The sequence below is a fragment of the Notamacropus eugenii genome, chromosome 5 (assembly GCF_028372415.1).
Source record: "Notamacropus eugenii isolate mMacEug1 chromosome 5, mMacEug1.pri_v2, whole genome shotgun sequence".
In the NCBI taxonomy this organism is placed as follows: Eukaryota; Metazoa; Chordata; class Mammalia; order Diprotodontia; family Macropodidae; genus Notamacropus; species Notamacropus eugenii.
This window is the reverse complement of record NC_092876.1, coordinates 72,197,017-72,222,494: the sequence shown is the minus strand read 5'-3', so window position 1 is coordinate 72,222,494 and position 25,478 is coordinate 72,197,017. Positions and strand designations below refer to the sequence as shown.

The window sequence follows — 25,478 nt, the reverse complement described above, 5'->3', positions numbered from 1 at the left end:
AAGACAAGACACCAGTTGGTTATGGATTTCAAATCACAGGACGTAGGTTCGAATACCCTGTTCTTGGACAAATCCTGGGCCCATTTCCACTTTTATAAAGTGCTCGGGCTGTGCCAGAGGATCTCTAAGGTGGCTTCCAGGTCCCAGCTGCATAAATGTAAGCTCCTTCGGGGCAGGGGACTGCGTGATTTGTGTCTTTGTACCCCCCAGGGCTTGGCAAGGGCTGAAGCCGGTAGACTGAGCGATAGGCTCCAGTCCTAAATCTAGCGGGTCCCTAGTCCAGCATTGCCAGGGCAGCGGACGCCCGCTAGCTCCGGGCTCCAGGGCGCAGGGTGGGCTGCGTGGCGCGGGGCTGGGGAGGGCGGGCTGCGCGGTGCGGGGCTGAGGAGGGCGGCGCTGCCCGCAGCTCTCGGCAGGGGGCCGCGCTCCCTCATCCATCCCCCTCCTCGGCGTTCCCGCGCTCCCCGCGCTCCCCCCGGCTCTCCCGCCCGCCAACTCGGCTCCTCCCCGGCGGTGGGGGCGGCCCCGGGCCGGCGGCGGCGGCGGCGCACGCTTCCTGCGGGGCGGCGGCTGAGGCTGGAGCTGGGTCTGGGGCTGAGCGAGCGGCGCGGAACCCGATCCCGAGCCAGAGCGCAGCGGAGCCCGAGGCGGAGGCGAAGCCGGAGCGCAGCGGAGCCCGAGCCCGAGCCCGAGCCCGAGCCGGAGCCCGAGCCCGAGCCGGAGCGCAGCGGAGCCCCAGCCCCCGGAGCCGGGAGCCGGGAGCCGGGAGCCCGAGCCCAGCCCGCTGAGGCCCCGATCGCGGGCGCTGTAGCCCCTCGCAGCCCCCGCGGGCGCCCAGCCGGCCCGCCCTTCCTGCCCGGGCTGTCCCCGCGCGCTCCGCCCCGGGCCGCCCCCGGAGGCGCCTCGGGAACAAAGGCGCCGGACCCGCCCCCGGCCCCCAGCCCCCAGCCCCCGCCCCGCCCCGCCGGGCCCCTAGTCTGCAGCCATGAAGCCGGGGCCGCCGCACCGAGCAGGGGCCGGGGCCGGGGCCGGGGCCGGGAGCGGGAGCGGGAGCGGGGCCGGGGCCGGGACCGGCGCGGGAGCGGGGGCTGGGGCCGGGGCCCGCGGGATGCTGCTGCCGCCGCTGCTGCTGCTGCTCCTGGCGGGACGCGCCGCCGGGGTGAGTGAGAGATGGGAGACCCCTCCCCAGAGTGCGCTCTGCGCCCTTCCCCAACCGCAGGTGTCCCCTCCCCCTCTCCCTGAATGCCCGAGTCCCGCCTCCCCTAGTGCCCCCTCCTCCTTTTACCCTCTCTTCCCTCTCCCCAAATGCCCACCACCCAAAGTGTGTCCTCTTCCCCAGCCCCTTCCCCAAATGCCCCTGCCCTCCCCTCCCCCAGTGTCCCCTACCTCCTCCTCATGCTTTCTCCCGGACCCTCTCCCCAGCCCTGGCTCTCCAGTATTCTTCTCCTTGCCTGATCCCTTCCCAGCCAGCTTCCTCTCCTTGCCTCCTCCATGCTCTTTCCCTGCTCTTGACCCTTCCACCTTCCCTCCTGCTGTTCCCCAATCATTTTTCCTTAGGGCCTCCTCCCCTCTCCTTCTCATCTCCTGATTAGGGCCTGTCCAGCACAGTCACTCCTCTAGTCCCCCTTCTCTGCTCCCTTTAGACATCTACCCCAGGTGCTTCTGCCTGTGGTTTGACCCTAAACTGTGACCCTTTTGTACCCCCTCCCCCTTCCCCTGTGCCGCTCAGATTGAGGCCCTGCTGGGAGCTAGACCTTGTCACCCTCTTTACCACAGCCCTAATCTTACAGTGGGGAGAAGGCTGGTGGGTGTGACCACTGTGTTTGGGGAGAGGGGCATCTGGGTATTACTGCTGCTGAGTATCTGAATATGGGTGTGTCCCAGTATCTGTGCCTCTCTGGTCACTGTCCACTTCAGGTGAACAGAAAACACTGGTCTCAGGGAATTCCTTTGTGTCCTTCTTTGGAGAAGCGGATTTCTCACTCTTTGAGGGTCACCTGTGGGAGGGTGTTGGGGCGTATAGAATGAGTGTGATGGGGATGGACCATGTATGGGACATGTGTATGGGACATGTGTATGGGACATGTGTATGCGAGATGGGATAGGTAGGCAGGGGTAACCCAGGTATGGATGATGGTGATTAGGAGTGTGTGTGTGTGTGTGTGTGTGTGTGTGTGTATGTGTGTGTGAAGGTGACCTGGATTCATGGTGGTGAAGGGTGTATACGTGTAATTGGGGTGTGTGCAAGAGAGTGACGTGGAGTATAATTGGGATTTGTATGTGTGGGGGCCATCCGTGTATGTTTATGAGAGAGTAAAGAATATGTGTGTGTGAATGAGAGAGACTAATGGGTGTGTGTGCTGGTGACTTGTGTATGTGTGACCATGAGATGTGTGTGTGTATGTGTGTGTGTATTGTGTGTGTGTGTGATAATGACCTGGTTGCATGTGACTGTGAGGGGTACGTATGAGTGTGTGTTGGTGACCTGAATGTGTGACTGTGAGGGGTGTGAGATGGTGATCTGAATTTATAGGACTGTTTGTGTGATTTTGTCCTGTGTGTGTGCATGCACATGAGCGTACACACATGTGCACATGATGTGGGCCTTGTAGAGCCCAGAGCTGGGAGCTGGGGAGCTCTGTTTTAACTACTGGCTGACTGAGCCTGTGTTTAGTTGGTAGAGGTTGGTGAAGAACTATGATCTTGGGCCATCTCTCCACTGGGATAGAGGAGACTTTATGGGGGGGGTGGAGTCCAAGGTCAGTACATCAGGAGGGGATGGAGACCATAGGTCTCTGCTGGACAGTGTCTGAGTCAATCTGGGATGATTTATAGCTGTGAGAACCCTCCCTTCCTCCCCTCCCACCCCGGAGCAAAGTTAAGATCTATTCTCCTCTCCTCCTCCTGCTCCCCCCCCAATTCCAAAGTTGTGAAATGGTCTGAGATTGAGGGGTAGGGCTGACAGTGGTTGGGGGTTGGTAGCTTCGGTCATTCTTTTCCGTGGGTTGTGAGGAAGGAGGTGACTAGAATGAGGTGCTTAAAGGCCTGGGGGCTTAAGTCTTGCTGAAGGCTGGGGCGGTGGAGAAAGTCCACCCATATGTGGTTTATGCAGATCCTCTCTCCTCTCTCCTTTGGGCCCCACGGGAGGTCAGGGTTGTGGATGGGAGAGGGGGCAGCAACAGGAACAGTCTGGAAGAAGTTCAGGGTGCCCAGGACTCTTAGCAGATGCTACCATCTGTACTGAACAGGGAGGGTCTCATATTGGCTTAATGCTTGGAAACCGCCATCATTGTCCATTCTCTTGTACTGGACATTGAGGGGTTTGTGTCTCATGTCATTTCCTATGGCACAGCCGTGAAGTAGGTGGGATGGCATTATTAGTAATCTGTTTGGAGGACAGATACAGCACGGCACTTTAAGTATTGGGCAGAATGCTGGAGTCGAGTCGGAAAGACCTGCCTCAGATTTACTAGCTGTGTGAACCTAGGCAAGGCATACCTTCCCAGCCTCAGTTTGCTCATCTGTAAAGTAGGGATAATGAAAGCGCTGACTTTGCAGGTTGTCATGAGGATCAAATGAAATAATAGTTGGAAAGCATTTTGCAAACCTTAAATGTTATATACATGTTCACTATGATGAGGATGATGTTCTTAGAGTCAGGGAGCCTGAATTCTAGACCATACTCTAGCACTTTACTGACTCAAGGCAAATTACATCACCTTTCCAATTCAATCTGATACAATAAATATTATGGAGTGCCTGCTGTGTGCAAGGAAGGCACTGTGTCAGTTGCTGGGGCGTACAACCCCAACTTGATAATTTGAGGAAGAAATGTGTTACAGGGAAGTGTTGCATTTGGAGTCAAGGATCTTGGGTTTCTGTCCTGGATAAATTACATTAACTGTGTGGACCTCTTCTCCCTATCTGTAAAAGGGGGAGATTGAACAAGGTGATCCGCAGCTTTTTTTTTTTGTGGGCATCAGGGAAGGCTTCCCCTAGGAAGGGGTGTCTGAGTGGCATCTACAAAGAAACTAGAGATTCTTAGAGGTGGGAAAGAGCCTTAGTTCTTCAGTAAAAAGGAAATAATACTTGCATCGGGGCAGCTTGATGGTACAGTGGATAGTGTGCTGGCCTGGAGTCTGGAAGATCTGAGTTCAAATTCAGCCTCAGATACTAACTGTATGATGCTGGGCAAGTTACTTCATCCTGTTTGCCTCAGTTTCCTTATCTGTAAAATGAGCTGGAGAAGAAAATAGCAAACCACTCCAGTATCTTTGCCAAGAAAACCTTAAATGGAGTCATGAAGAGTCAGACATGACTGAACACCAAATATTTGCATTCCCTTCCTTGAAGGACACTTCATATATGTAAAGGTACTCTGAATGGGTGCTGTGGGGCCAGCAGATCCCCTGGGACCCAAGGGGCCAAAGGGCTTCCTTCGATTCCTGACAAGCTAGAGCAAGAGGATGTAAGCTACAGGTGGGATTGATATTTGCTTGAAAGCATCCTGGCTCAGAGAAAATTGTAGAATGAATTCCTCTCCTTGGGCGACATTTAAAGCCAGGATATGGTTTGTTTTGACCTGACTTAGGAACAAGCTTGATGGGAGATGGAGGAACAGGGTTCCTCTATGTTCCTGGAAGTGACATCAGTCTGGGGAAGGAGGCCCCTGTACTGGTTACCCAGGTTCACTGGGGTCACCTACCTGCCTCATAGGAGGGCTGTACCCAGTGATGAGGGGTAGGAGGTGGGAACTGAGGGGCCTGAGAGTCCAGGATCTCATCAATAAAGGAACCTTTTCTGTAGCACCCCAGAAAATTGGTTAGCCAGTCAACTAGCATTTATTAAATACCTACTGTGTGCTAGGCACCATGCTAAGCAATATAAGCACAAAGGTAAAAATTGAGACACTCTCTGCTCTCGAGCTTAAAGTCTAATGGTCATTCTGTCTGTGATCAAACACCCAGTGACAGGGAGCTCATTACCTTACAAAGCAGACAAGTCCATTGTTACATAGTTATGATTCAGAAAAGGACCAGGGCGGGAGGAGGAGGGGAGCATTGCTCAGTCAGTGATATTTATAAAGAAATATTCATAGAATCACAACATTAGAGGCTGGAAGAGATATTAGGGTACAGTAAGTTAGAATTATGGGCCCAGTGTTCTCAAACATTTAGAGATGGAATAGGTCAAAGGTCACCTAGGTCAATTGCTTCACCTTATAGAGGAGAAAACTCAGGTGATTTTTAAGCACCAGAACTAGCACTTTGAACCCTAGTCCTACGGTTCCTTTCTACCCTATCACATTACACAGACTTCCCTAACAGAGAATATTGACTGATCTGGAAAGGACTTCAGAGGTCACCTAATCCCATGGACAAGTGAATTGACTGGTCAGAGGTCCCTCAAGCATAACGCTGGAGAGCTGGGATTTCTGAGTTCAAGTAGTATGGTCCCCAACTGGCTGACCAGGAAGTTAGATCTAGTCCAGTATGGGGATAGTAGCTCCCTGGCCAGCTGACTATCTCCTTACCATCAAAAGAGTGAACATAAAAGATGCAAACACATGAAAAGATACCAGGCAGCATATTCTAAGTACTAAAGATGGGAGAGGGAGGGAGAGAGGAAGGAGGGGAGGGGAGGCATGGAACAGCAGGGAGAGAAGGAGAGGAGAAGAGAGAGGAGAAAAGAGAGAGAAGGCAAGAAAGAGAAGAGAGAAAAGAGGAGAGGAGAGGAGAAAGAAGAGAGAAGAAAAGAGAAAAGAAAAATAGAGGCAAGAGAAGAGAGGGAAAAAGGAGAGAAAATATGAGGGGGGGAGAGAGACAAAAGAAGAGGAGAGAAGAGAGAGGGGAAGGTAGAGAGAGAAGGGAGAGAAAGGAGAGGAGAGAAAAGATGAGGGGGGGAGAGATAGAAGAAGAGAGGAGAGAAAAGAGAGAGATTAGAAGGGAGAGAGAGACAGAGAGAGAGAGAGAAAGAGAGAGAGCTAGCACTAGTGTTGGATTTGGAGTCAGATGACTTTGATTTGAATCCTGACTTTGAGTACCTGACTTGGGGCAAATCCCATTTCCTCTCTGGGCCTCAGTTTCCTCATTTGTAAAACAAAGAGTTTGGGCATGAATGGCCTCTGAGGTCCTTTGCAGCTCCAAGTCTCTGACTCTAGGACTGAGATGGTCAGGGAAAGCTTCCTGGAGGAGGTGGGATGAGAAGGCTACACTAGCTGAAGCCAGTCAGAGATGAAAGGTAAGCTCCTCTGAAGCAGGATGGGACCCTAGAAGTCATCTAGTAATCTAATCTCTTGCCCCCTTGTTTTGTATAGATTAGAAAACTGAGGGAAAGGACTTACCCAAGGTCACCCAGTATTAGAACTAGGACTCAGGTCTTCTGATTTCCTGGCCAATGATCTGAGGCATTGTGATAGAAGGGATAGAATGCTGGATGTGGAGTCAGGAGAACCCTGGCTGAAATCCCAATTCTTATACTTCTTAATCACATGACACGGGGAAGCACATGTGGCCTTTCTGAGCTTCGTATCTGTAAAATGAAGGAGCTATGACCAGATGACCTCTAAGGTCCTTTCTAACTCCTTGTGATCCTTTGATTTTGCCACCGTGTCCAGCATCTTCTCTACGGCCCTTGGTAACAACCACCACCACTACCACCATCACCACCACTTCTGCTTCCACTGCCTCCTCTACCTCCACTACCACCACCACCCAAGTGCCTGGATTCTGGGGGCACTTATGGAAGGGCTGGACTAAATGGCCCCTGAGGTCCCTTCCAAAGAGCTTGCACTTTCTGTTAGAGGTATCCGAAAAAAAGGGTAGGAGCCAATGAGTTCTCCATCACTTGGAAGTGCATTTTTTGAAGAGGTTCCATGAACTCTTGGATATTTTGGAAAGGATTTGTGGTTTAGGTATGACTTGGACCGTAGATATCTCTCTTCCACCACTAAGATTTTGTAATTCTGTGTTTGGACATTCTGTGTGTTCTATGATCTCTAAAAGCCCTGACATTCAATGTCCTGAAGTCCATTCTAGCCCTAGCATTCAGGTCCCTCCCAGCTCTGACATTCTGTGTTCTAAGGGTCTTCCCAGCTCTGACATCCTATATTATTCTAATCTAAAGCCTCTTCTAGGTCTGACAGTCTTTTATCTCCTAAAGTGTCTCCCAGCTCTGAAAATCTATGTTCTAAGGTCCCTCTAAGCTCTGTCTTCTATGTTCTATGGTTCCCACTCAGCTCAGATAGTCTGTGCCCCAGCTTTGACATTCTATATTATTCTAAGGCCTTTTCTAGACCTGACAATCTTTTATCTCTTAAAGTCCTTCCCAGCTCTGATTTTCTCTGTTCCTAGGCATCTCTCTTTCTCTGTTCTAAGATTCCTAAGTTTTTTCTATGTCTAGACAAATTCCGCTGTCCTCCAAAATTAAGTAGTGCATTTATTTCCCCTTTGCCTTGCTTGGTCTCTCTGACAACCTGCTCTGGCCCAATGAGGTGAGAACTGTAGGGTGTCAGGCCCCTTCTAACTCCATCCTCTCTCACAAGACACCTTCAGAGTGAGTCACGGAGTGCTCTGCGGGATGGGAAACTCTTGGCTCTTGCCCTGGAAAAAACTGGTAGTTGATGTGTGTGTGTGTGTGTGTGTGTGAATGAATGCTGGGTTGTGATTGTGATCCATCCTATAAGAGGGAAAGGGTTCTGGCTGGCCTGTCTTTACTGAGAGGTCATTATAGGTCTCTGAATCCTCTTGAACTATGCAGTCTTCTCTCCATCCCCAAACAAGGTGTGGGGTTCCCTAGTCCTAACCCCGCTCTGGCTTTCCACCTTTCAGGGCCCCCCAGACTGTCCATATTTTGAGGCTTGAACCTCACAGGTTGCTGAGGACTCATTCCCACTACTCAGGGACTGGGGCGTGGGGTGGGAGAAGAGCTGCTTCTCGTGGGGATGAAAGGAGGGCAGGCCTCTCTGGGTTCACTTGCATGAGGGTCACTGGCTTCTAGAGCCAGGAGCTTGAGTGGGGGCATCCCTAGTTACTGTTATCTCAGATCTCTCTTTAAAACCTTTTATCATTTTATCCTCAATCTGTTTTTCTTTTTAAATATATTTTATTGATGTATTTAGAAAATATCACCGTACATCCTTACTGATTCTTCACACTCCTCTTGCCTCCCTGGCAAAAAATAGAATAACTGATGAGTGCAGTCGAATGAAACAAATCAATATGTCTGCCACAATGTATGCCACATTCTGCACTTGTAGCCTCCCACCTCTCTGAGAGGAGATCGAAGCACATTTCACTCTCAGGCTTCTGAAGTCCTTACTGGCCAGTACCTTGATCAGAATTCTGAAGTCTTTCAGCTTCCATCCTCTCTTTCTTATTTCCTGTTCCTTCCCCTCATGCACTCTTGTGTTCCAGCCCAAACTGGCCTGCTTGCCTAGCATGTAAACAACATTCCTTCCCCTACCTCCATGCTCTGTGCCTGGAATGCTCTCCCATCTCCCCTTTGCTTCTTGGAATGCCTGGCTTCCTTCTAGGTTTCTCTCAGGGACCACCTCCTACACGAAGCCTTTCCTGATTGCCCCCAGGGATCAGCAGTTTCTGTCATTCCTCCTTTCCCCCATTATTTCGTATCTGCTTTGTCTGTATCATGTCGTGTATGTTTAATCTCTGTATACATGCTGTGAAATTCCTTCATAGTTACTTGAGGGCATTTTGTTTTTGCATGTTTGGCACATAGTAGGTGCCTAATATATGCTCATTTATTAAGCATTGAACAGAAGAGGGGCGAGGAGCTGGAAGCAGTGGTTACAGTGGTAACAAGTTTCCATCGACCCCAAAGCCATGCTTATTTTGGCTCTGAAAGTATTGTCCAGGACTCTCTGCCCTACTTCCCCCCACCCCCACCTCGATTCCTGTCCCAGCACTAAATATTTGTCGAGTGTTTGCTGTGTGGCCAGCCCAGGGCTAGGGAGAGGGAGAAAGGCCAAGGAAGTTAGGAGCACTGTTTTCAGGGAGCTCCTCGTCTCCCCAAGGAGTGGTACACAAGACAGTGACAGCAGTCACAAGGATAGATAATCTTTCAGAGTTCCAGATTGAGGAACAAAGCTGGGGAGGGACCCACAAGGGGGGGGACCCACCCAGGCCTTCTGGCTCTGGTCCTTCCATAGCATGAAGCTGAAAGGATTGGGGAGGATCAACCAGCTAGGCTGTTCCGCTGGATCCAGCAAGATGGGATCACAGTCAGCCTTCCAGACTGGCCTAGATTTCCCTCACTTAGTCAGCCCAGGGGATGCAGCTTGGGATAGTGCTGGTGGTGATGGAGTCTGCTCTATCAGCCTGTGGGTTCTGTCCTGTTCTCTACCAATAAGTGTATCCAGCTGAGAGCTGGGGAAGACAAGGTGAAGAAAGAGAAGTGTGGGCCAAAATGGTTAAAGCTGGTTCTTGGAGGACTTGGTGAGGCAGGAACAGGGCGAGGCAGGGAAGAAGGTAGTTGGCAAAGGGGTATGTTTGTGTTTGTGTGTGTGTGTGTGTGTGTGTGTGTGTGTGTGTGTATGTGAGAGAGAGAGAGAGAGAGAGAGAGAGAGAGAGAGAGAGAGAGAGAGAGAGAGAGAGACAGACAGACAGAGAGAGAGAACACCAGACACACAGAGAGAGATAACAGGACGAGACTGGTTTGATTGGAGTCCTGAGTTCCAGTAGGACAGAAAAGACTGGGAGAGGAAATTGGAGAGGTGTGCCAGATTATCAGAGATGGAAGTGACCTTAGAACCCAGAATGGAAGAGCAAGGAGGGGCCTTAGAACACAGAAGGTCAAAGCTGAGGGGCCCTTAGATCATAGAATGTCAGAACCAGGAGAGACCCTTAATCTAACCTCCTAGTTTAGCAGCATCTTAGGATTCTGAGTTGGAACGACCTTTCCAGGTCTTCTTGCCCGGCCTTCTGTTTTAAATGTGAGGAAGTCAAGGCTGAGCCTGGGAGGCTTATAAAAGTCTTCTCATGTCAGAGGGCAGGGTTTGAACTCCATCCTTAGAGGTATTTGGGGTACCCCTGGAGGTCACTGAGGTGGGGGGGCAGTGGCTGTTATAAAGTCAGGCCTTCAGGAGGGCTTCCTGGGATTCTGGGTAGGTCTATACTTGTCCTTTCTGTATCCTCAGGGAGTTGAGAGTTAGAGACCAGGGCCCAAGCCACATCTGAGTCTTACTCTGAGTTAGGCGCCACATGGCTGGGTGGGTGGGGGGTCTGTGGTCTGATGCTTCGCGGCCACCTGGGCTCTGGGCTTTCACCCAGCCGTTCTCTTCCCTCTAATTACATGTCTAGAAATGGCTACCCCACATAGGGAAAGGGAATAGTGAGGGGGTGGGGCACTGGGGACCCCAGGCTAGACTGTCTTTAGAGGTAGGCCATGCCTCTGGGATGGTGGGTTGCTGTACAGATAGGAGGAAATCTGGGATTTGGCTGGGAATTAGGCAGAAGAGGAGCTGATTTCTCTCAAGGCTGATCCCTTGGAAATTTGGCATTTAATGTCCTTTTTAATCCTTCAGTGTCATTCTCCAGAATCCCACCTCTCTCCCTGATAGCTCCAGTATCGCCAGTCCCAGCAGCTTTTCTCCACCCCTCTCCCCTACCATGGCCTTGCTCTTTTAGGCTGGGAAACCTTCCCCCATCACAGCTTCACCCCCATAACATTCCTTCCTACATTCCTGGGCTCTACCATTTGAATAATGTTCTCTATACATTCTCCATCTCTCTGGCGGAGATAATGCTCCTCCACCCCCCACATTCCCAGACCCTCCCACAGGCAAAGCAGTCCCCCTAGCTTTTCAGGCTCTTTCATATGAATGTGCCCTCGTGTAGTATCCTTCACTCAGTTCCATTTTCTTCTCCTCATTTCCTGTCATTATCAGACCCTCCCTCATTTATAATATTACCCATGAAGACAGGCAGCCTGACTCAGTGAGTCGGATGCTGGACTTGGGAGTCAAGAAGGTCTGGATTCAAATCTTACCTCTGATACTTAGAGCATCTTTGGTCCTGGACAGGATGTTCAATGAATGTAAAGCACTAACCCATCCGAGCTAGCTAACTAACTAACCTACAGGTTAGTCACATGTATGAAGAGGGTAGTAATACTCATGGTGCCATCTACCACAAGTGTTGGGGAGAGAGAATGAGATACTGTTAAAACACTCTGTGAACTTGGAGGTGCTGTCGAAATGGCACCTCCTTTAATGTGGCCCTGATGGAGTTAGGTGGACCACGAGGGTCACATCTTGCCTTTGAAGGGTGCCTATTACCGGCAATATCCTCATCTATAATGTGGAGATAGTAAGGGGAACACTTGACTCACAGATTTCCTATGAGGCTCAGTCAACGCGGATTTAGAAGGTACCTACTATGTGTCAGGCACTGTGCCAAGGGTAGATGTAGCACATAGCCTACTATGTGCTAAGTTTGGGGTTGCATATTAATCAGCAAGCATTTATAAGGCACCTACTGTGTGCTAGGGATAGGTATAGCACATATCCTACTATGTGCTAAGTATGAGGATGCATATTAATCAGTAAGCATTTAAAAAGTGCCTACTGTATGTCAGGCACTGTTAGGAGTGATGGAGATGGATATAAAGACACAGTGAGACAACCCCTGCCCTCAAGGAACTTCTAACCGACACTGTTCAGTTGTTGTTTAGGGGTGTCTGACTCTTGGTGACCCCATTTGGGGTTGGTTTTTTTTGGACAGAGATACTGGAGTGGTTTGCCATTTCCTTCTCCAATATGACATGACAATATGCACATACATAAACGTGGAGAATATATATATATATATCACATAAATTCAAGTGAGAGGATTATGTCAAGTCCTTTGCAAACCTTAAAGCCCGCGATGCATGTCATTTCTTGTTATCTGTAAGAATTCTAGCACCATCCCACCATCCTCACATTTTCAGGCCCTCTTCCTGCTGATGATATTCTGTAACTTATGGAAATAATAACAGTAGTGGTCGTCGTTAGCCTTTAAGTAGCTCCTACTATGTGCCAGGCACTTTGCTGAGCACTTTGCAATATTATTTCACTTGATCCCCACATCAGCCCTGGGGGTAGGTAGTATTATTATCCCCATTTTTGGATGAGAAAACTGAGGCAAGCAGAGTTTAAGTGACTTGCCCAGGGTCACATAGCTAGTAAGTGTCTGAACTCAGGTCTTCCTGACTCCCAAGTCCAGCAATCTATCCACTGTTTTACCTAGGTGCCTATTTCTAGGAGTCAGTATAGGTGCAAGGGTGTGGAACCTGTGGCCTTGAGGCCACATCTGCTTTTCTAGGCTGTCAAGTGAATTAAAGGGCTGTACTGGAGGGCCTAGAGGGCCACATGTGGCCTCAAGGCCCTAGGTTTCCCACCCCTGGGATAGAGAGTGATAGGAGGGAAGGGGAGCTGTGTGTAGAGGTGAAGGTGCTCCCCAAAGGGACCCTGGGGGCCCTGATGGCTTTAAAAGCTTTTAGTAATCTTCTCCCAAGGACATGGAGATTGGCCTGGGTGTAAAACTATAACAGGCCAGATTTACATTACATCTAAACAAGCACTTGCCACCTTCTGTTTAGGCTGTGGGGTGCCTTCTTCTCAAGGACCATTAGGTAGCATTCAGCATAGGCCCAAAGATTTAGAGCCAGAAGAGATCATGGAGACCATGGAGACCCAACCCCTTCATTCTACAGAAGAGGAAACTGAGGCGTAGAGAAAGTACTTGTTCAGGGTCACACAGAAGAATACCGCAGTTATCTGGAGTGAGATTGGAACCCAAATCTAAATTGACTCCAAGCCCAGTGCCATATCTGCCAGACCCTCCTTCTTCTCCGAGGCTAGCCTTCCTCAGCAGACCTGGGCTAAATTCCTGGAGCCAGGAGGCTGGACTAGATGACCTCTAGTAAACTTCTTAGAAGCTGGAAGAGAGCTTTAACATGTCTAGGCCATTCGTCTTTAGCCTAAAGTTGAAGCTGAGGGGATGTTTGGCCTCCCCCCATCTCAGCCCCACCTTTCCATTCCTGACCCTCTTAATTGCACTCTGAGCCTAAAGATAGCATGTTGGGATTATTTGGGGTGTGGGGGAAACCCCTCCCTTGGCACAGCTCTGCCCAAAAGGAGAGCAGGCTGTGTTCCTCCCTTAAGGGGAGATAGTCCACAGGACAGGTCCCTTCCCCCAAACCTATAAATATCTCCCAATGTTCCCTACATTCCTATATTCCCCCAACTCCATGGGCTAAGCAGAGAGTAGTCTGAAACGTGGCCTTCTGTGTGATGGGAGGTGGGGCCCAGCCTTGACCATCAGGGACCTAATCATAGACTTTTGGAAAACCACAGGCCCAAGGGATGCTGGGTCTGGTCTGCTCACTGAACCACAAATGCCAAGTCAAAACAGCTACCACGTTAAGGTCTGCATGAACACTTCCCACACAGTAACCCTGTGTTGTAGACAAAGTATTCATTACACAGAAGGAAACTGAGTCTCTGAGATGTGAAGTGATTTGCTCATGGCCTGACAGCCAGTATTTTTAGACAAAAGGTTTGAACCCAGGTTTTCTGAAGTTTGCTAGGGCTTCTTTGAGGGGGCACTAGGAAATCTCTGTCCCTAGAGACCGGGGCCTAAGTTTTTTTTCCCTGAGGTTGCTTTGGCTTGGCTTTTCACCCATTGACAATCAGAGGGAGGAGATGGCAGTGAGGTTGGAGGCCTTCCTCAACAGCCTCAATCTTTCGGGACGAGGGTGATGGTTGAGCTCTTTGCCCCTCTACATTTACCAGACTGCTTGGGCACCCCAAGCTCCCCTATCTCCCCTCCTGAGCCTTTGGTCCTGACTGCCAGTCTGGGCCTTAATGAGGGTAATTTAAAAGCAATCAGCTAGGGTAGGAGGGATGTGGAAAATCTAATTGCAAAGCTCTACATAATAGAGATTCTCAGCTTCACATGCAATCCTCTCTTTCCGTTCTACTCCACCATGTGTATGGAAATGATCATTTTATTTGGTCTTTATTAAGTCTAGGAAAAAAATAAAAATTCAGAAAACCATTGCAACAAGCTGATTGCCAATTCAATTGAGGGTACCAGGGGGACAGTGGGTGATTTTTTCTTTCAGCCTCCTCTCTCCTCCTCCAGTCCAAGGGCCTGGGGAACTGATCCTAGTATAGAACTGGGCTGTGTGGGGGCAGGGTGCCTTTTGTAGGGAGCAGGGCTCAGGTCCTGGGGGACTCAAAGCTGCTTTGCTTCCTGTTGGGTACATGGAGGGGGTGGAATGTGCCCAGCTCCATAGGACTCCTCACTTTAGTCCACTTTCTAGTCAGCTACCAAAGTGGTCTGAGGGCATTACCCTCCCCGATCAGTAAAATCCAATGGCTCCCTGTTATCTCCAGGATCAGATACAAAATCCTCAGGCTTTAAAAGCCTTTCTCAATGTGGCCCCTTTTCCATCTTACAACTCAGTCCCCTCCACATGCTGTGGGATCCAGTGACACTGATGACCTCCTTGCTTGTTTCTCACCCAAGACCTTCCATCTCCAGACTCTAGACCTTTACACTGGCTGTGCCCCAGGCCTGGAAATCTCTCCCACCTTGTCTCTGCCTTCTGGCTCCTTCAAGTCTCTCCTTCTGGTCTCCTGTAATGCTGTGCCTTCGTGTCAGGATTGCTTTCAATTTATACACACACACACACACACACACACACACACACACACACACACACACAGAATCTCTGTGTTTTTGTATATATAGCCATGTAAATACAACATTGTATGTAGAGCAGCTACAATACAATAACTATACATGCACACACATACCCACATACAGTTATGGTATGTACATAATCCTTTGAGATAACTTTCAACTGATCACATACATGTACATATGATATATGATGATATAATACAGTATGTATACAGTAACCTTGTCTATGCCACGCATGCACGATATATGTATATATAACCACATAATACTGTACATATACATTAACCGTATATATATACACACGTACATAGTATGGACGTAATCTCAGATTATTTTCAATTTATCACACACATGTATGTGTATGATATATAAATGATGTAGAACAGTATATACATAGTAACCATCTACATACCACATAAACAGATACACGTATGTATGTATGTATGTATGTATATGGAACAACAATCTGTTTAGGATTATTTTCAGTTTGTTACATATATACTGGAGAAGGAAATAGCAAGTCACTCTAGCATCTTTGTCCAAAAAAAACCCTGTTGGACATAACTGAAAAACAGTAGTATGATATATGTATGTCATGTATATATGTATATATACATATATGTATATATGTGTAATACGTTATATACACACAATAAGAATTTACATACTATGTATGCATACATGTGCACGTACATTATGTGCATAGTTATTTTTATATTGTCTCATTCAGTTGTGAGTTCCTTTAGAGCAGAGACTATTTCTTTTGCCCCTCTATGAATCCCCAGGGCTCTTAGCCCAGTGCCTGGTGCGTAGTAGGGACTTAATAAATACTTCTTTGTTTTGGTTGTTCCGATTGAGCCTGTTGCCAAATTAGGAAGCATTCCAAGCTACAGTATTGCTGTGGATATGTGAGTATGTGTGAGTATACGTGTAGATGTGATGAGCGTATGTGCCTACTCATTGTTCCCAGCCCCACCAGATTGAACTCATGGTTGAGGAATCTGTTTTTAAAGCATTCTTTGGGATCTTCTGTTGAAGGGGCGGGGGGGAGGGATGAGAGTATACTTGCCCCTAGCCTCTTAGAGTTGGAAGTGACCTCAGAGGGCATCTGGTCTGACCCCTGTTTGAACCTGAATCATCACCATCCAGCCTTTATTTGACCACTACCAAGAAAGGGGAGGCGGCCCATCCCACATTTGGACAGCATGGAATGTTAAGTTCTAGTTGAAATCCCCCTTTCTACAACTGTCTCCCATTGCTTCGAGTTCTGGCTCCAGAAGTCAGGCTTCAACCATCATGGACATGTCAGGGGGGTCAGGTGCCCAACAAGATGGAGGGCCAGATGTCTCCTGTCATCTTCCGCAGGACGGTTCTTCAGGTATTTGAAGGCAGCTCTCTTGGGCCCACTGAAGCTCATCTTTTTCCAGGTTAAACACAGCCTGTCTTTTCAGCTCACCATCCTTGGGCCTGGTCCCCATCCTCACTGCTCTGGCCAGATTTCTTTTCCAGCTCCCGCAGCATCCCCAAGATGCACTGCTCAGAATGCAGCATAGTGTTCCAGATGAGGTCTTCCCCTTATCCCTCATTTGGGACATTGTTTTCATGAATGCCTCTAAGATGAAGCTGGCTTTCGGGCGTCTCTGCTAGGTCGGTGACTCAGTGAGCTTGCGACGTTAAGGCTTTTCTCACTTGAGCTGTTGTCTGGCCGTGTTGCCCCCATTTATACTTTTATAGTTGATGGTTTGAGCTCAGGTGTTCAGTCACGTTTAACTCTTTGTGACCCCATTTGGGGTTTTCTTGGCAAAGATATTGGGGTGTTTTGCCATTTCCTTCTCCAGCTCATTTTACAGATGAGGAAACTGAGGCAAACAGGGTGAAGTGACTTGCTCAGGGTTACATAGCTAGGAAGTGTCTGAAGCTGGTTTTGAACTCAGATCTGGACTATGGGCGGTACATTCTATGCATTAGGGCACCACCTAGCTGCTCCATACTTATAAAGTAGGTGCTATAGGAGAGGTAAAAAGGAGATTGCTGCCTCTAGAGGCAGTTAGGGGGTGAAGTGGAGGCAGTGTAGGACTCCCATATCAGGGAGACTTGAGCTAAGTTTAACTTTTTTGGGTCTCAGTTTCCTCATCTGTAAAATGGGATTGAGAACAACATCCATCTTATATAGGGTTATTGTGAGATTAAAATGAGATTATATACATGAAATGGTTTGCAAACTATGAGTGCTGTCTGAATGTTGGCTCTTACTGTTAGCCAGAGGGCAGTCCTAGAATCACAGAATGCCAGAGCTGGGAGGGCTCTTAGAACACAGAATGTCAGAGCTGGGAGGGCCCTTAGAACATAGGATGCCAGAACTGTGAGGTGCCTTAGAACATAGAATGTCAGAGCTGGGAGGGCCCTTAGAACATAGGATGCCAGAACTGTGAAGTGCCTTAGAACATAGAATGTCAGAACACAGAATATCTTAGAGAGAATCTCAGAGAGCTTTTTACTATACCTTTTCATTTTATAATTGAGTCATTGGAGAAGGGAAAGGACTTGTCCAAGATAGCCCAGTGATCTAATGGGGAGCTGGGATTAGAACTCAGGCTTCCTGATTCCCAACCTGGAGCATTTAGAGAAGACTCATCACCTAGAGCAGATCAGGCCTGAGCTTAGTCAGATTTGGGCAGCCCTAGAGGCCCCTGGGGGAGGGGAGGTCAGCAGATATGTGTTTAAGGGCTTTAGGAATGTCCAGGCAACCTGACATGGGCTATAGTAAGGCTCTCCTTTTCTTCTCTCTGGAGGGAGCCAAGGCCCCCAAAAGAGACTTCTCCAGGGAAGCCTTTGTGTGTGGGAGGGGAAGGAATGTTGGCAGGAGGCAGGAGCAGCCAAGGCTTGGAATTTGTCATCCTCCTGTCTTCCCACCACCTGTTGGGCCTCCCTAGAATTTGGCCTTTATTCACTGCCTTTTCCTTATAAGACATGGAGTCCTAGACACTGAGAGTGGGCTGGGGATGCACCGATAAATAACTAAGCTGTGGTGTTAGTCCTCAGGGAGCAGTGCATAGAAGGATGAGCCGTCTCCTCAGAGCCTGGGGTGCCATGGGCCTGAGCGCACAGTGACTTCATTGCCCCTGGGACAGGGCAGGCTCAGTGACACTGGCATTACATCATGCTATGTCTTCTCGGCTTCTCCAGGATCATAGCACCCACACTAAGAATACCCTTTGCCCTCCATGCTCTCCACAAGTCTTCTATCTTCCTTCTAGGCCTAGCACAAATCCTCCCTCCACCAAGAATCCTTTCCTGATTGCTCCAGCCCTCTCCTAGCTCTCCATCCTGGGCCATTAAAACATGCATGCACTGACTGCAGGCAGTTCTCTGAAGCCTTCTTTCTGTTCTGTTCTTATCCCTGACCCAATGTGCCCTTCAACTGCTGAAGGGGAGAGTATCCCAGGGCCTAGCATAAGGGGTGTTAATCACTGCTTCTTGACGTGTTGACTTGCAAAGGTGGGTTTGGTGTTTGTTCCCAGCTAGCTCCTTGAGGGCAGGGGCTGTCTTAGACTTCTTGAGCCATTACTGGCCAAGAATTGGGACTTGCACAGAGTAGCTACTCAATCAGTATTCCTTTGTTTTCCATCATTTCCTCCTTCTCTGATTCCTTCTTTCTTTCCCTCTCCCTTCTCTTTCTCCTCCCTTTCCCTCCTGCTTCTTTCTTCCTTCCTTCTCTCTTCTCCCTTTTTTATTCTTCCTCTTCCTCTCGCTTCCCTCTCCCCCTTTTTCCCTTTTCCTCCTTTCTTTTCTCTCTTCCTCTCACTTCCTTTTTCCCTCTCCCTCTTTCTTCCGTCTTCTTCTCACCTCCCTTTTCTCCCTCTCTCCTTCCCTCTTCCTCTTACCTCCCCTCTCCTTCCCTCCTCTCTCTTCCCTCCACCTCCCCTTTCTCCTTTTCCTCCTTCTCTCCTCTCCCTCCTCTGTCTTCCTCTCTCCTTCTCATTCCCTTTTCCTGCCTTCCCCTTTCCTGCCTTCCCCTTTCACTGTTTCTTTCCCCTTCCCTTTTCTATTTTCCTTCTCCCTCTCATTCCTCTCTCCTATCAACTTCAATTCGACAGATGCAGTAAATCTGTATTAAATATGCTGTATCCTGTGCTAGGTGTTGGGAATAAACAAAATAAATAAGATGCCTTTAAGCCTGTTCTGGTCTGGAGGAAGGGGGAAGGGGATGTAGCTCATGTGCAAAGAGCTCAGAAGTTAGAAGATGATCACAGCGTAGGAAAGGCTAGGGGGACATGAGGTCATTGGGAGAAGAAGACTTGCTTCCTGTTGGGAGGAAGCAACATGGTGCCAGTGAAAGGATGGGGGATGTGGGGCCAGCACGATGGGATTGTGTGATCTTGGGCAAATCCCAACCAACCAGAGCAGAGCTTAGATTGGCTGACCAGTAAGATCCCTTCCATGATGGCTTCAGGGTAGGCTCCAGGTTAAGGTGTGGGGCATGTGGGGGGGGGGGCAGTGAGTGGGAGACCATTCCAGCCTCCAGGAGTGGCACACACAGTTGGGAAGCTCACCAGGCTCAGACAGTCATGGGTAGGACAGTTTGCCTGGGCTGTGGAGCATTTGAAGGAGACCAGTGGGGGCACAAGGCTAGAAAGGCAAGCTGTAGATTTATGTGGAAACCCTTGAAGAGCAATGAAGACTTTTGGACTGGATCCCAGAGGCTGTAGGGAGCCACAGAAGATTTTGGAGCGGGGAACCAACTTAGATTTCAAAAAGATTTCCAAAGAAAGTGGAAACAAAAGGAAATGATTACAAAAGAATACCACAGCCCTGCAAGAATAGTGAGCTCCAAAGTGTCCAACGGACTGAGGCTGCCATGAATTCCAAGGACAAACCAGAGAGCTTTTTTAAAAAGCTGCGTTGGAAGTGAGAGGAAGACCAAGGAATGGGGCCACGGTCATGGATGACTGAAAGGAGAAGGTAGTCCAGTCTTCATTTGAGAGGCAGAATGATGTAGTGGGTAGAGAACTAGTGAAAAGTCCTGGGTTTGAAATCTGACTTGTTTTTTTTAAAATCAATTGGGGGTTGAGTGACTTGCCCAGGTTCACACAGCTAGTAAGTGTCTGAGGCCAGATTTGAACTTAGGTCCTCTTGACTTCAGGGATGGCATTCTATCTATTATGTCACCTTACTGCCCCCAGATCCTGACTCTTAACACACACACACACACACACATACACATACATGGGCAACTTTCTAAGACTCTTGTGTTGTAGAGAAGATGCCAACCTCTGCTGACAGAGGGATTTCCTCCTCAGGAGCTCTCTCTGCACAGATGAAATCACAGGTCTGGTTCTTATTGCTGTCTCTGCTCCAGAGTATAATCTTGAAACTGAGATAGGATAGAACAAAGATGGTTAACAGGGAGTTGGCATCTCAAACTAAGCAGGGATATACTAAGAGGACATCTGACCATTCTCGGTGAATTTGTCACTAGCTCTGAAAGAAGTGGTGGATGAGGTACCTGAACCCCTGTCAGGAGTCTTTGGGATGTTGTGGAGAACAGGGGAGGCATTCAAAGATAGGAGGATGCTTCCAGCAAAATGGAGACAGATGGATGCCCCAGTTTTCAGAAAAGGGAAGTGAGAAAAGCCTGCAGACTTATAAAAGCTGGTGAGCTTGACTCTAAACTCTGGCAAAATCCTGGAATGTATTGTGGAAGGGATGGTTTATTTGCATTTGGAAAGTGATGTAGTGGTGACCGAGAGCCAGCTTGGCTTTGTCAAGAAGGGATCATGGCAGAAGAATCTCATTTCACTTTTTGACGGGTTGCCCAGACTAGTAGAACAGAGGAATTCCATAAACACAGGGTATACTTGGATTGGAGCGAAGTAGTAGTCAAGCAAAGTGGGGCAGATAATAGCAAAATTAGGTGGTTTCTGAGAACTAGTTAAACAAGCAGACTCAAAGGATAGTGGTCATGTCGAGTAACTCAGTGTCACCTTGGAAGGAGGTCTTCAGTAGAGTGCCACAGGGGTCAGTCCTTGTTCCTGTGTTTTCAGTGACTTGGATGAGAGCGCAGATCAGGGATGGGGAACCTGTGACCTTCTAGATCCTTAAGTGCAGCCTTTTGACCGAATCTAAGTTTTTGGAATTAGTTGAAAGGCTATACTTAAGGATCTAGATTCTAGCTAGATCTGGGCTTGTCACATTTGCAAATGATCTCAGACTGGAAGATTATCTAACATGTTGAATAGCAGTGATAATATTAGTAGTGATATCAGCTAGCATTTATCAAGTACCTACTTTGTATGTGGTCCAAGGCAGCTGAGTGACTCAGTAGATAGAACTCTGGTCTTGGAATCAGGAAAACCTGAGTTCAAATGGGGCTTCAGATACTTACTAGCTATGTGACCCTGGGCAAGTCACTTAACCCTGTTTGCCTCAGTTTCCTCATCTGTAAAATGAGCTGGAGAAGGAAATGGCAAATTGCTCCAGCATCTTTGTCAAGAAAGCCCCAGCATTGGTACACGGGGTCACGAAGAGTCAGACATGACTGAACAACAACATATGTCAGGGCACTTTCATTTAAACCTGACAACACCTTTGGGAGGTGGGTGCTGTTATTATTACCCTCTTTTACAGAGGAGGAAACTGAGACAGTTAAGTTGTTTGCTTAAGGTCACTCAACCACTAAGTCCTGAGGCTGAATTTAAACTCAGGTCCTCCTGACTCCAGTGGGCCAAGGGTGGTTGTGGGGATCAAGTGAGATAATAACTAGATATTAGAGTAAACCTCCCTATCAAATTTTAAATGAGTTTCAGAAGCAAATCACAGCCGTTTAGGTCGGCCCCACCCTCTACTGCAGAATCTAATAAGGATGAATATAAAGAAATAAGAAATCTATATAAAATTCTATATTTGGATTGAAAAAAGCCCTTTCTCCAGGTATAGAATATGACTTCCCTCTACCTTCCTCATCTCATTTCAGTGATCCCTCCACTGTCAAACAGTGTCCATTCCAGTTTAGACAATTCTCTCCATGCTGTTCGCTGTCTGCTGCCTCTGTGGTCTGCTGGGTGTGCCTTCATACAATCCTAATTTCCTTCACAAGGAGCAGCGTGGATGCTTCATTCCACACAAGTCTTGCGTTTGCTAGATGGGTGACCCTGGGCCAGTCACTGGACTTCTCTTGGCTTCATTTTCCTTGTCAAAATGGGAGGTTGGGCTCAATAACCAGTCCCAAATCTCTGCTCTTATGAGCCTTCCCCCCTTTCCTCCCCCTTTCTATCAGTGTTAGCTGCCTTCCTATGACGTGGTATGCTCAGAATACTCCAGGGGAATCTCTGATCTTGTAGATCTTTCTACATCCCCGCCCCCCCTCAGTGATGCGGCCCATTTAAGTCTGCCTGTACAGGGCAGCCTTGCCCCCCCACCACTCATGCCTTCCTATAACTTTATCACCAATGTCTGACATTGAGAGTTCACCAGGGGAGCACACTGGCTAGCCCTCGAACATCCACCAAAGCAAGGGATGATTTTGGATAGACTCCAGATTTACTGTGTGTGTGAGCTATGTAAACTGCTTGAGAGTAGGGCCTGTGGCATTTCTGCCTTGGGCCAGAATAATGCCCTGGCACATAGTAGTAGGTACTTTTGCATTTAATAGAAATGAGAAAAGGAAGGAGGTGTGGTTAGATATAGTGTGTCTGAAAAAATAGGGGTGGAGTGGGATTAAATGGCCTCCAATCTCAGTGTGTAGTAATGGGCAGCTAGGTGATACAGTGGGTAGAGTGCTCAGCCCTGGAATCAAGAGGACCTGAGTTCAAATCTGGTTTCAGACACTTGCTAGCTTTATGGCCCTGGGAAGACACTTAACCCTGTTTGCTTCAGTTTCCTCATCTGCTAAATGACACGGAAAAGAAAATGCTAAACCTCTCCAGTATCTTTGCCAGGAAAACCCCAAAGGGGGTCATGGAGAATTGGATACCACTGAACAACAACAGATAATCTCAACGTGAGTCAACACTTGTGGTTGGTTGGTTGTTATCCTTTGTTTTCGAAGAGGACCAAAATGACATCACTATGTTGGAATCAAGGTACAGTGTGTCCGACTGTGAGTGATCAGACCAATAAGAGCTTGGAAGACTTTACCACAGGTCTGGCACACATAGCTCATATGAGCATTTGAAGTGGAGATGCCTCTACATTTACATATTACTGGGATATGGCAGCTAAGAGGGGTAATGTGACCTGGGGAACCTGCAGCCTCATGGTCATATATGGCTCTCTAGGTCCTCAAGTACAACCCTTTGACTGAATTCAAATTTCACAGGTGGCCTCAAGGCCACAGGTTCCCCAGACCTGTATATAGACCCAAGGGGAAGCATCGGGCAATGGTGCCACCGTGTCCTGCCCTGGTCAGACCACTGTTGGGCTCAGTTCTGGGCAGTAAATTTTAGGAAGGATGCTGACAAGCGAGAGAAGAAAAGACTGGGGGGGGGGGGGGGGGCGGGGCAGTATCCGTCTTAGAGTCTTTGAAGGGCTGTCATAGGGAGAGAGATTAAGCCTCTGTTTTCTGTTTTGCCCCAGAGGGCAGAATTAGGAATGATGGATGGAGGTTACAAAGAGGAGGATTTAGGCTCTATGTCTGATAAAGCTTCCAGAGCTGTTCCCAAGTGGAAGAGGCTGCCTCGAGGGGCTGCCCCTCCTCCGTTGTTGGAGGTCTTTATGCAGAGGTGAGATGTTATAAGGGGGATTCCTCCTCTGGTTACAGTGGATGGTCTCTGAGGCCCTTTCTAACTCTGACACTCTGTGGTTCTGTGATCATTAGAGCAGTGCATTAGGAAGATTAATCTGTCAGTGGTGTGTAGGATGGAGCCGTTGTAGGCAGAGATCTGTTATTAGCCTCTTCTCCCTCCTCCACCTTTCCTCTCTCTGCTTTTCAGCCCTCCCTCCTCTTCCTTTCCCTGTCTCTTTCTCCTTCTTCCTTCTCTGTTCCCTTTTTCCTTCCTTCCTTCTTCCTTTCTTCTCTTTCTCTTACCCTTTCTCTTTCTTTATCCCTTATTCCTCTCTCTCTCCATTCCTTCCTTCCTCTCTCTATCTCTTCTTTCCTTTCTTCCTTTGTGTATTTCTATCCCTTTTCCTTCTAATTCTCTCTGGAGATGGTATGTCTCCTGGCCCTGTTCCTTGTCTGGGCACAGGCCCTCACAGTTTACTGGGGTTGTTGTGTCTGAACTGAGCTGAGCTATGGCCAGAGTGCCTGGGTGGGGCTGGTGTGTGAGTTAGGGGCCATGGCTGGGCCTGAGCATTTCTCCTGTCCCAAACATGTGGCCAGGCCTGGTGGAGTAGGCTGGGGTGGGCCACCTTCTGGACCTGCAGAGACCCTCAGGAAGTGATCCTCTCCATCATAATACCTCAACCTTTCAGAAGATGGGTCCCCTCCCCTGAGGTAGCTCAGGCCTCTGCATTCCTTGGAGGAGAGCTCTGGACTTGAATTCGGGAAGCCCTAGCTCAGCATGCTGCCCAAGTCACCTCTGCTTTCAGCTTCTATCGTCTCATCTATAAAATGGGGATAATAATACCTGGGGCTCTTACATTCCTTTGCTAGCCTGGAAGTGCCTGACCAGTGCCGATATAACTGGGCAGAATTTTCTGTGTTAGAAGGAATCTCTGCCTCTCTGGGGATGGGCCTCTCCAGTTAGGCTGCTCCTTTGGAGAAAAACAGGAATCAAAGTGTCCTTAAGGAAATGTTTCCCATCATTTTAAGGATCTTGCTGGAGCCCTCAGGCCATCTGTCCCCCCCTCCCCCACTTTGATTTGCCCACAGGAGCCCTTCTCAGCTTGTTTTCCTATCAGGTATTTTCTTAATTGTACCTACTATGTGCCAGGTGCTATACTAAGTACGTCATAATTATTATCTGACTCGATCCTTACAACCACCCTGGGAGGCAGGTGCTGTTATCATCCCCATTTTACAGATGAGGAAACTGAGGCAAACAGGTGAAGTGACTTGCCCACACAGCTAGTAAGTGAGGTCAGATTTCAGTTTAGGTCTTCTTAACTCCAGGCCCACCCCTCTTATCCACTGTACCACCTGTTAGCAACAGCATTGGAACTCGGGACTTCTAATTCTAGAACTAGCATTCTTTCCATTTCCTTGGAGAACTCCAGGATTACCTCTCTATCCCATAATCCTTATCTGAGGAGGACTTTTATATGAGAATCGTAAATCACCATGCTTATATCAATGGCTGGTTCCCATTTCTACAGTGCCTTAGTTGTTCAAGGCTTATAAAGTTGTTTTCTTCCCATTATGCCTGAAGGGAGGTCAGTTGTTTTCTGGACTGGCCTTCTTGTCCTAATGTCTCCCCTCAAACCCCTATCCACCATCTGTGTTATGTGTGTGTGTATGTGTGTGAGAAAGACAGAGAGAGAGAGAATGGGGTGAATATGGAGGAGGGCAGCATGTATGTATGCATGTTTATATGTGCATGTGTGTGACTGGGATCTTGGTGAGCTTGTATGTGTGGGGACTCCAAGAATGTATTAGATGTGTGCGACAATTGGGAAAGTGTGTATATATGGAGAACCATAGCTATTTGTGGAGATGTGGTCATGTGTGTGTATGTGTATGTGTGTATTTTTGTGGGGTGTGGCAAGTATTGGGTGAATGTGTGTGAATGTGTGAACTGTATGTAACTATGGGGAGAGCACAGGGACTTGGTGACTGTGGGTCATTGTGGCTGCTGAGTCCAGGACACCACATACCTGAGTGGCTCCTTCTAG

General features: G+C 48.5%; 1 protein-coding gene across 1 annotated transcript in view; it reads left to right on the top strand.

Annotated features, from left to right (window-relative positions):
- Positions 1-922: 922 nt before the first annotated feature.
- SDC3 (syndecan 3) overlaps positions 923-25,478 on the top strand; it is a 69,740-nt gene continuing 45,184 nt past the window's right edge. Inside the window, exon 1 of the mRNA XM_072609634.1 lies at positions 923-1,159. Within this exon, the coding sequence (XP_072465735.1) occupies positions 986-1,159 (174 nt within the window). The 5' untranslated portion in view covers positions 923-985. The remainder of the gene's footprint in view (positions 1,160-25,478) is intronic.